The 10,879-nt window shown below is 58.8% G+C and overlaps 1 protein-coding gene across 1 annotated transcript; it reads left to right on the top strand.

The window, feature by feature from the left end:
• The first annotated feature begins 4,305 nt into the window (after window positions 1-4,305).
• LOC147707039 (uncharacterized) lies at window positions 4,306-10,662 on the top strand. Its single transcript, XM_086925162.1, has 2 exons — window positions 4,306-4,849; window positions 10,040-10,662. Exons 1-2 carry the CDS (start codon window positions 4,306-4,308, stop codon window positions 10,660-10,662), a joined length of 1,167 nt encoding a protein of 388 aa, XP_086781288.1.
• Window positions 10,663-10,879: the final 217 nt, after the last annotated feature.

Genomic DNA, 10,879 nt, shown 5'->3' with positions numbered 1-10,879 from the left:
TATCGAGCAATAAGGACTCCCAACTCCTCATGCTTTCGCTGAACCCAGGAACCCACTTATTTGTTCCATATAAATTGGACATGTTTTCACATACAGCGATACTGCAGAGGAGTGGTCGCGGAACTCTCGCGGATCCTGAGTTTAGAGCTTGAGCCTTCCCTGCTAACGGTACTGCTGGGGGTTATGGAGGGAGGGGGGAGGGATAAAACCGGGCAGATCGGGCACTACTGGGGGAGGCCCTATTGGTGGCCAAACGAGATATTGCAGCTCAATAGTAGTCCTCCAGGCTCCCTACCCTATCTCTGTGGAGGAGAGGGGTCGACTGGTACGCTCAGCAAAATAAGCCGGTATATGAAGCTTATATGAAGCACAGGGATGTCCGGCTAAGCATGCTAGAATATGGAATAAGTGGATTGAAGGGGTGGGGGGATTTGGGCTCCGTATGAAAATGTCCCCATGAGGGCTAGGTTTCAACGGGTATACAGGACTTCTGTGCTGCCACTGATATACTGTGTACGCTTTCATCTCCATCGGGGGACTTGTATCAGTTTCAATGTGACTTGTTTTAAAATTGCTAAAACCAATAAAATTGACACATGCCATGAATACCACACCCTGAGGTAAAGGTAGTTACCACATGTGGTAAATATATCACCCTATTCTGACAAACTCGTAATAGGGGCATATGTGTTGTTGTGTGCACTGGAATAGCAGGGGGGCTGCAGGTCAGTACTAACAGTCTTTTGTGAAGCAGTGTTTGGGCCCCAGTGCTGACAGGTCAGGGATTGCATCAGTCGAGCAACTTGTGGACTAAATTTCCAAACAAATCTCTGCTGTGGATGCACTAAACCCCTGAAGTATCTCAATAGATCTATTTTTCTTGACTGGCAGTATGTATTTACTTAATATTCTTACATGGCGCACCTGGATGGAGAGGTGCAAGAGCGCTTCATTTATAACAATGAAGAGTAGCACACATAATGTTGGGTAGTAGTTCAGTCCAGAACAAGTAAGAACACCTCTATGGGCCTGATTATGACTTTGGCGGTGTGGTGCCAGGTCCGCCCCGCCGCCGCACCGCCGAAGCCGTGGTCTGGCCACCTAGCAGATTAGAAGTTTCCTCCTGTCTGGCAGGCTTTTTTAACGTTTCTACGGCGGTGCTCAGAAAATGGGCACCTCATTGTAACGCCAAAAACAGTGCCTACACGGCATGGACTGTTGAGTCTATGTTTTGCAGGAACTGGGGTGAGGGGGCATATATTGTACCCGCCGCTGCATGCATCCACATGCAGAGGAGGTACAGGGGACCTACAGCGCCCCCTTTGTTTCCTCTCCACCACGGTGTTTATGGAGTAGGAACCTCCATGACCCTGCTGGCGGAGAGGAACCTCGTAAATATGCTTGGCCTCCTGACTGCCACAACACTGCCAGGGAACGGAGGTTCCCTGGCGGCTGTAGCGGAGCTCTGGGGGTCCGACCGCCCTAATCGGAATAGGGCGGTCAGGACTCTGCCACGCCCCCACGAGTCTGACGGTCCGTGGATAGCCAAACTCATAATCAGGCCCTATGTGTTGTGAGCTGAGCAGTTCTCGAGGGGATCATGTTCAAGTTGGTTTAGGAATTGGCGAAAGAGACCCACATCTGGTCAGTTTGCAAGGTCCATGCGTGACTAGTTAGCCTGGTCCCCCTTTTTTTTCCCCTTAGAATTCTGGAACTTGTAGTTCTGGTATTATGTTGGATTATGTAAGACTACATATCCCAGAATTCCAAGAAAACGGGACTGGCCTAACTAGTTACACAGGTACCTGGGAAACTAGGCAGCTTTAGCACTGTTGCGGAAGGTCTTGTGCGAGGTTTGCGTCAGTGATACCGAGGACAGCGAGTTTTAGGCTGTATTGGAAGCCTTCTTGAAGGATGGGGTCGTGAATTTGGATACGAGATGGAGAGCAGATCTGCCAGGAATGGAGGGATGCTATCGCGTATTCAGAGACCCTGGAATGCGAAAAAGGTGCAACTTCCTGTGCACTGTATGCGGGTGGAGAAAATACCATCAGAAAACGCTCTATACAAGTGGAGCACCTCCTAACCCGCATAAAGAATCATGCCTGTGAGCTGTGACACTAGTGATCCGTAAAAGTGGGCCTGAATATCCAGCAGTTCAGTGACTGATGATTTTCCCACCCATAATCTTTTCGTTTTTCTTTCGCTATTAGATTGCTCGGGTATAAAGTGAAGGGCTCGATGAAAGCTTTATTTAGGAATCTAATATGATAAGAACATGAAGGCATCATCAGAATGTGTAATTTTCAGCACGGGCTCTCCTTTCTCACTTCTGACCAGCAGAGGGAGAACTTGTATTACAATTTGCCAAAGACAAATAAATGTACAACTTCGAATCACACACACGATAATTTCTCCCCCTCATTTCGTTCTAAATCTGTTTTTGTACTTTCAACAATAACTTGTGAAAAAAACAAATATCTGAGTTTGTATTTATTCTCAATGTGGGATATGCGAAAACATACGCGGAGTCTGGGTTTCACTTTCAATTGATCTCCAGTTATGGAGATTTGGGGACCAGGACTGTTGTAAGACATTTGGGGAGCCTCACCTCTTGGTACGTCAGGGTTTGAGAGCACCTTAACTCTGTATGAAGCCTCCCATCTCAATGCCAACGGTGAACAGCAGAAATCCCACCCCTGAAATAATCTTAGCACCGCACGTGATGATTTACCCTGTCAATTACACTCCTCCCGCCTCTCCCAATCGCAGCATTGGAGTCGTTTTATGTTTGTTCAGGATGGGGGTTGTAGTGTGTTGGGCCCTATGCCACATGCTGCAGAATGGGGATTTGGGGGGGTGGCCGACCAGCGGGAGGCTCGCCCACCTTCCCCCCGGAAGTTTGGGGCACCAGGGGAGGGGGGGAGGAAGCTTGACACCCAGGGCTCGCTGTAGCTGGCGTTTTTGGGCTGGTTGGGCTGGTTGGGCTTTTTGGGCTTCTTTTGGGCTGGCTAGGTATTTAACCGGCCATTTTGTGTCACTGCACACGGTTTGTGGTGCAGTGACACAGCAGCCAGGGTCTTAGGCAGTTTCGTGGTCTTTGGGTCGAGTGCAGAGGCGGTAGCTGGGGCGTGCGGTGAGCGTGTCGTGCGCTTCGTGTGAGGCAGGGTATTGCGGCGTGATGGTGGAGTGCTCTGATCCGCGCGTGGCCGAGGCTCTGCGGCTGTTGAGTGAGGCGGGCCGCATGGACATCGTGCGGCCCGACCTCAAGGTAAGGCCACAGCGGCGCGCTGCCAACGGCGCCGCTGCGGCTGTGGCGGCGTGTGAGCCGCCTTGGTCGCGGCCGCGGCCGGCTCAGTGGGGTTGGAGGGGGGGCGGAGGACGGCGCAAGGAGGCAGCGCCGCGTGGTAAGGCGAAGGGAGGCACCAAGCGGGCGGGGCGGAAAGGGAAGAAGCAGGCCCTGGAATTTGTTGAGGAGGTGGGGGGGGAGGGGGTGCCGGGGGCGGCTCGCGAGGCAGTTGTTGAGCTGGGGGGGTAGGGGGAGGGGAGGGATGATGGAGGGGCCCAAGCAGTGTTGCCAGGGGAGGGTGGGGGCAGTGGAGAAGGAGGGCGGGGGGCCGAGGGTGGAGTGGGGCCTGAGGTGGTGGGGGGAGGCGGTGCAGGGGGTGGAGGGGGGCCGGGGCGTGTTGAGCAAGGGGGGCAGTTAGGGGGAATGGGGGGGGCAGGGGGACGGTTCCCCTCTATTGATTGAGGAGACTGATGTGAAGGAGGAGGTGGGGGGGGAGGGGGGCGGACACGGAACTGGACTGGAGTTCGTCATCAGCGGAGGAGGGGGGGACGTGGGGGGCCATGGCGGGTTGGCGTCGCCGGGGCGGCGGGGGAGGGGTGGGGGGAGGGGCCAGGCGGAGGGGCGTGGCAGACCTGAGGCGCTGGGGGGTGCGCGGAGGTGGCGGTGCGGTGGGCGGGAGGGGTGAGTCGGGGATGGGGGGTGGGTCGGTGGGGGTAGCGGAGGGGTGGCAGGGGGAAGTGGGGGGGCGGGGGGAAGTGGCGGGCAAAAGGAGAGTTACGGTGAGGGGGAGGGGAGCGGGGGTGCGGCATGGGGGGGGGCGTGGGGGAGGTGCGGGCCGAGTTGGGGTTACGGGGGGTGGGATGGGCTGAAGGGAAGGGCCGGGGAGGGGGGTTGGGATCTAGGGGGCGGAGGGATCCAGTCGCGGCGCGGAGGTCATTCGGCAGGTTGGGGGAGGGGAGCGGCTATGGGGTGGGGGCGGCGCGTGGGGGGAAAAAGGGGGTTCTTTTCACCCTGGCATGCTGGACTCCACCTTTTTTCCTTGGCAGGAGCTGTTTGCGAGGCGCTCGGGGGAACAGCATGCGGCTCCCACCCACCGAGGGGATGGGCCGGCTCTGTTTGGTGTGGCCGGCCGAGCTCCAGCGAGGGACCTACATCATGACCACGGCGAATGGAGGCGGGATGCGTCTCCGCCGGCCCCTCCCCGAAGGGTCTTTACGGCCGCCGGGGGTAGGGGAGTGAGGATGGATGCGAATATTTCTGATTTGACTGCGAGTGCGGAGGATGGGAGGGCGAGTGTGGACTTGATGGATTTGATGCGGGTGTGTCGTGAGAGAGCGGGTTTAAGCCGGCTGGAACCCCAGGTGGGGGGCCGGGGTGGTGTGGAGCCGGCTGATGGAGAGTCGGAGGAGGAAGGAGAGATTCGGGAGGACGGGGGGGCTTGTAATGTTGTTGACAGTGTATTACAGGTGCCAGCAAGGCAAGAAGTGCCCAGGGTGACGGCCCCCTCAGCTCCACTGGTTAAGCGGTGGGATCCAGCAAGGACGACGACCTTGACGCCAGGTAAGACAGTTGACGGCGCGGGGAGTGGCAAGCGGCGTTGTGTGCAGGTTTCAGTGGGGACGGGGGGTGACGGGGAGGATGGGTGGCGGCTGGTGCGGGGACGGTACGTGCAGGACGCGGGAGTTGGCACGGACGGCGCGGCGCAGGGCGGGGAGGGGTCGAGCGCGGGCGGCGGGTCAGCGGCAGCGGGTGAGAAAGAGACGGCGGGGGGAGGGAAGGAGAGTTGTGTGGTTCCGGTGCGTACGTTACCGTACATGGGGCTGAAAAAGCCGCTGGGGGCCCACCTTTCGGCGGCAACGAAGGAAAAGATCTGGAAAGGGGAGTATGTTGACATATTGAAGCTTCTGCACAGGGAGTTGACGTCCAAAGAAGGGTCAAAGGAGGAAGAGCAGGAGTTAGCTAGGCGCCCAAAGGTGCCCCTGACACTAGACAACTGGTCAGCGGCTTTCCTTATATACGCGAGCGTGTATTGCGAGAAGTTCCCGGACCGGTGCGTCTCGCTGTTCAAATACATGGATGTGGTACGGAGGGCACAGGTGACCTACGACGGGTATGCGTGGTCCCACTACGACGAGGAATTCCGGGCGCGCATGGCGACGGACCCGGAAGCGCAATGGGGGGAGCTGGATTCGGACTTTTACCAGCAGACGGTGGGAGGTTTGCCGCTGGTGTCGCCCCCCTTTGCGGCCCGCCGCACCCGTGGGGTGTGGGACAGGAAGACTCTGGCAGCCAGGCCGCAGCCGGGGCCTGCTGGGACTTCAATAGAGGAGCCTGCGGGAGGGCGGCATGCCGATTCCGGCACGAGTGCTCGTCGTGCGGACGGAGGCATCCAGTGCTGCGTTGCTGGGGGCCCGCCGGGGCAGCAGCCGTGCAGGGAGGTGCCCCAGCCAGAGGGGGACAAGGTGGGGGAGGGGAGGGGGCAGAGGAGGGGGAGCTGGGGCTCTGGGCAAAGGCTCTGACGCCAGTTAGGATCGAGCGGATGGAGCCCTGGTTGGCGGCGTATCCGCGGGCGGAGGGTGCTGCAGTGCTGCGTCGGGGATTCCGGGAGGGATTTAGGCTGGGGTACGAGTGCCCCCGGATTGCTCGCTGGGCGGACAATTTGAAGTCGGTGAACGCGCACAAGGGCATTGTGCGAGAGAAACTTTTCAAAGAGGTCAGACAAGGTCGGGTGGCGGGCCCTTTCACGGCGCCGCCGTTGCCGGGCTTAATCATTTCCCCCATCGGGGTGGTGCCAAGAAGGAGGAGGGGCAGTTCTGACTGATACAGCACTTGTCTTGGCCGGAGGGGGAGTCGGTCAATGCCTACATTTCGGCGGATTTGGCGTCGGTGACTTACTCGTCGGTGGACGTGGCGCGGAGGCTCGTCGCGGCCGCGGGACGGGGCGCCCTGATGGCGAAATGCGATGTCAAGTCGGCTTTCCGACTCCTTACGGTGCACCCGGTGGATCACCAGTTGCTGGGGATCCAGTTCCAAGGTCTCATCTTTGTGGATAAGGCGCTGCCGATGGGGTGCTCCATTTCATGCGCGCTGTTTGAGCGCTTCAGCTCATTCCTACAGTGGGTTTTTTCCAGGCGCACAGGCTCGGAGTCAGTGACGCACTATCTGGATGACTTTTTCCTGGTGGGGCGGCCTGGTGCGGAGGACTGTCAGCGGCAGCTGGATGGTTTGGCTGGGTTGATGGGGGAATTTGGGGTTCACCTGGCGGCAGAGAAGACGTGCGGTCCCAGTACAGTGTTGTCCTTTCTCGGTATCGAGCTCGACTCGGTCACCATGGAAGCACGCCTACCGGAAGACAAGAGGTCAGCAATGCTGGTTTTGGTGGATGGAATGTTGTCAAAGAGGAAAGTGACAGTGCGGGAGGTGCAGGTGTTGTTGGGGCATTTGAATTTTGCCTGCCGCGTGGTGCGGGCGGGACGAACGTTTTGCCGGCGTTTGGGTTTGGCGTTGTCCGGTTTGTCTTTGCCTCATCACCATGTGCGCCTGTCGGCGGGAATGAAGGAGGATCTGCGCATGTGGCGGGCGTTCTTGGAGCGGTTCAATGGTGTACCTATGGCGCCGGCGGAGGACTGGGAGTGGGATGTCACCATGTACTCGGATGCGGCGGGCGGCGGCAGATTCGGTCTGTATTGGGAGGGTAAATGGTGTGCAGAGCAGTGGCCGGAGCATTGGCAGGCGGGCGGGAGGAGCATTGCGTTCTTGGAGTTGTTCCCTTTGGTGGTGGCGGTCACGGTGTGGGCAGGGGCGTTGGCGCACAAGTGCGTGCTGTTTTGAGTGGACAACATGGCCGTCGTGCAGGTGGTGAACAGGCAGTCGGCTCGGGACCCGCAGGTGCTGAAATTGATGAGGGTGTTTGTTTTGCACTGCTTGGAGAAAGACATACTGTTTCAGGCGTGCCACGTTCCGGGAGTGGACAATGACATTGCCGATGCCTTGTCTCGTTCACAGTGGGAGAGGTTCCATGGGCTAGCCACGGCAGCTAAGGAAGTCAGGGCGCCAATGCCGGAGGACCTGTGGTCAGTGGGCGAGGCCGGGTCTTTCAGTTGGTGAAGGCGTCGGTAGCGGTGTCCACGTGGAAGGCTTACGAGCTAGCGTGGGAGGAATTCCTGCAGTCAGGTGCGGTGAGGCAAGGGGACCGGTGGCGGTGCGAGGAACAGGTGGTAAGGTTCATGCTGGCGCTCATGGACAGAGGTCTGTCGCTGGTGTCGATTGCGGGCAAGTTGTCGGCAGTGGCGTTCATGGGGAAGTTGTGGTGGGGGTACCCCCGTCGGTGGTGGAACTGGGGACCCGGCTGCTGGAGGGGTGGGCGAGAGAAAGGGGTGCAAAGGTGCGGCTGCGCCGTCCCATCACGGTGGAATTGCTGGAAGGAGTCATTTGCGCGCTCCCGGGGGTGTGCAGGGATGAAGGCGAGGCAGTGCGGTTAATTACATTGATGTCCTGGCTTTTCTTTGGGGCGTTTCGAGTGTCGGAGTTGCTGGGCGCGAAGGGGAGATGGGGGTGTTGTGGGGGGATGTGGAGGTGCGAGCTCAGGAGGTGGCGGTGCGTTTGCGGCGCTCGAAGATGGACCAGCGGGGGGTTGGGACTTGGGTGGTACTGGGACCGGGCAGCCGGGAGGGGGTGTGCCCGGCGGCGTGGGGTAGGAGGTTGATGGCAGGCAGTGGCAAGAAGGAGGGGGAGGTTTTTGGCCGGGGTGGAGGTGACGGAGTGACGGCAGCTCAGGCTTTGTGGGTTCTGCGGCGCGCTCTGCGGTACATGGGTGAGGACCCTCTGGCTTTCGGGACGCATTCCTTACGGATCGGAGCGGCAACGGAGGCGGCACGGAGGGGTTGGGGTAAGGAAGAGATACAGAGGCTGGGTCGGTGGAAGTCGGATTGTTACCGGACGTATGTGCGGTTAAGGGAGGCTGAGGGGTTGTTGTAACAGTGATGCCCGATTTTGATATGTGTGTCTTTGCAGGTGCTGTGGAGGGGCCGGAAGTGGCTGTTCTGAATGTATATATTGTGGGACATTCATTCATCAAGAGGGCAGAACAGGCGGAGTGGGACAATGCTGGTTTTGGTGGATGGAATGTTGTCAAAGAGGAAAGTGACAGTGCGGGAGGTGCAGGTGTTGTTGGGGCGTTTGAATTTTGCCTGCCGCGTGGTGCGGGCGGGACGAACGTTTTGCCGGTGTTTGGGTTTGGCGTTGTCCGGTTTGTCTTTGCCTCATCACCATGTGCGCCTGTCGGCGGGAATGAAGGAGGATCTGCGCATGTGGCGGGCGTTCTTGGAGCGGTTCAATGGTGTACCTATGGCGCCGGCGGAGGACTGGGAGTGGGATGTCACCATGTACTCGGATGCGGCGGGCGGCGGCGGATTCGGTCTGTATTGGGAGGGTAAATGGTGTGCAGAGCAGTGGCCGGAGCATTGGCAGGCGGGCGGGAGGAGCATTGCGTTCTTGGAGTTGTTCCCTTTGGTGGTGGCGGTCACGGTGTGGGCAGGGGCGTTGGCGCACAAGTGCGTGCTGTTTCGAGTGGACAACATGGCCGTCGTGCAGGTGGTGAACAGGCAGTCGGCTCGGGACCCGCAGGTGCTGAAATTGATGAGGGTGTTTGTTTTGCACTGCTTGGAGAAAGACATACTGTTTCAGGCGTGCCACGTTCCGGGAGTGGACAATGACATTGCCGATGCCTTGTCTCGTTCACAGTGGGAGAGGTTCCATGGGCTAGCCACGGCAGCTAAGGAAGTCAGGGCGCCAATGCCGGAGGACCTGTGGTCAGTGGGCGAGGCCGGGTCTTTCAGTTGGTGAAGGCGTCGGTAGCGGTGTCCACGTGGAAGGCTTGCGAGCTAGCGTGGGAGGAATTCCTGCAGTCAGGTGCGGTGAGGCAAGGGGACCGGTGGCGGTGCGAGGAACAGGTGGTAAGGTTCATGCTGGCGCTCATGGACAGAGGTCTGTCGCTGGTGTCGATTGCGGGCAAGTTGTCGGCAGTGGCGTTCATGGGGAAGTTGTGGTGGGGGTACCCCCGTCGGTGGTGGAACTGGGGACCCGGCTGCTGGAGGGGTGGGCGAGAGAAAGGGGTGCAAAGGTGCGGCTGCGCCGTCCCATCACGGTGGAATTGCTGGAAGGAGTAATTTGCGCGCTCCCGGGGGTGTGCAGGGATGAAGGCGAGGCGGTGCGGTTAATTACATTGATGTCCTGGCTTTTCTTTGGGGCGTTTCGAGTGTCGGAGTTGCTGGGCGCGAAGGGGAGGTGGGGGTGTTATGGGGGGATGTGGAGGTGCGAGCTCAGGAGGTGGCGGTGCATTTGCGGCGCTCAAAGATGGACCAGCGGGGGGTTGGGACTTGGGTGGCACTGGGACCCGGCAGCCGGGAGGGGGTGTGCCCGGCGGCGTGGGGTAGGAGGTTGATGGCAGGCAGTGGCAAGAAGGAGGGGGAGGTTTTTGGCCGGGGTGGAGGTAACGGAGTGACGGCAGCTCAGGCTTTGTGGGTTCTGCGGCGCGCCCTGCGGTACATGGGTGAGGACCCTCTGGCTTTCGGGACGCATTCCTTACAGATCGGAGCGGCAACGGAGGCGGCACGGAGGGGTTGGGGTAAGGGAGAGATACAGAGGCTGGGTCGGTGGAAGTCGGATTGTTACCGGACGTATGTGCGGTTAAGGGAGGCTGAGGGGTTGTTGTAACAGTGATGCCCGATTTTGATATGTGTGTCTTTGCAGGTGCTGTGGAGGGGCCGGAAGTGGCTGTTCTGAATGTATGTATTGTGGGACATTCATTCATTAAGAGGGCAGAACAGGCGGAGTGGGACAGGCATCAGACACTCAATTTGGGATTGAATGCGGGGCTGTACCGTTGTCATTGGAGGGGAAAAGGGGGTAGGCGTTGGCATGAGTTATTGCCCTTGTTGAACACGGTGGTGAGAGGGGGGGTGTGCCCGGATGTGGTGGTCATTCATCTGAGCGAGAACGATTTGGTGCAGTGCAAGGGGTTGGCGCTGCTCAAGCAGATGAAGAGGGACCTGAGGGAAATTAAGAAGCAATGGGCGGGCTGCCATATTATCTGGTCTGAGTTTATTCCCAGGCGAGTGTGGAGGGGGGCGGAGCGCCCAGGAGCCATAGACAGGGCACGGAGGAAGATCAATCGGGGGATGCGTGAATTCTGTGCCAGGGAGGGGGTGGGGAGGATGGAGCACCCGGAGTTGCGCTATGGCGCAATATATTTTTTGTGGGAGGATGGGGTTCACCTGTCCAGGTATGGCATGGAGCTGTACATAGTCCAGCTGAAGGAGGCGTTGGATGGGGCTTTCGGGGTGCTCAGGTATCCCAGGAGGCAGGAGTCCTAGGGGGGGGGTCGAAAGTCGTAAGCGACTTTCGAGTGGCGCTTTCCTAAGGAGACAGGGTGGTTTTGCGGGAGGCCTGGGACTGTATGGTAGACGGGGGTGAGGTCATGGAGGTCACTGTGGCATTCAGTAGAGGGGTAGGTTGCTGAGCGAATGTGTTGTTATTACAGTTGCAATGTTGGGGTTAAATTTAGGGGTGGGGGTGCAGGGCTGTCAGGCA

This window comes from Lissotriton vulgaris, chromosome 6, assembly GCF_964263255.1.
Source record: "Lissotriton vulgaris chromosome 6, aLisVul1.2, whole genome shotgun sequence".
NCBI lineage: Eukaryota > Metazoa > Chordata > Amphibia > Caudata > Salamandridae > Lissotriton > Lissotriton vulgaris.
Note: the sequence above shows the minus strand (reverse complement) of the source record. Positions and strands in the feature narration are given on the sequence as shown.

What these genes read in the sequence shown, in the direction of transcription:
- LOC147707039 (XM_086925162.1), top strand. Translation starts at nt 4,306, where the DNA reads ATGCTGGACTCCACCTTTTTTCCTTGGCAGGAGCTGTTTGCGAGGCGC. An exon ending in GACGACGACCTTGACGCCAG is followed by an intron (nt 4,850 to 10,039) that starts GTAAGACAGTTG and finishes GTGTCTTTGCAG; the next exon opens with GTGCTGTGGAGGGGCCGGAA.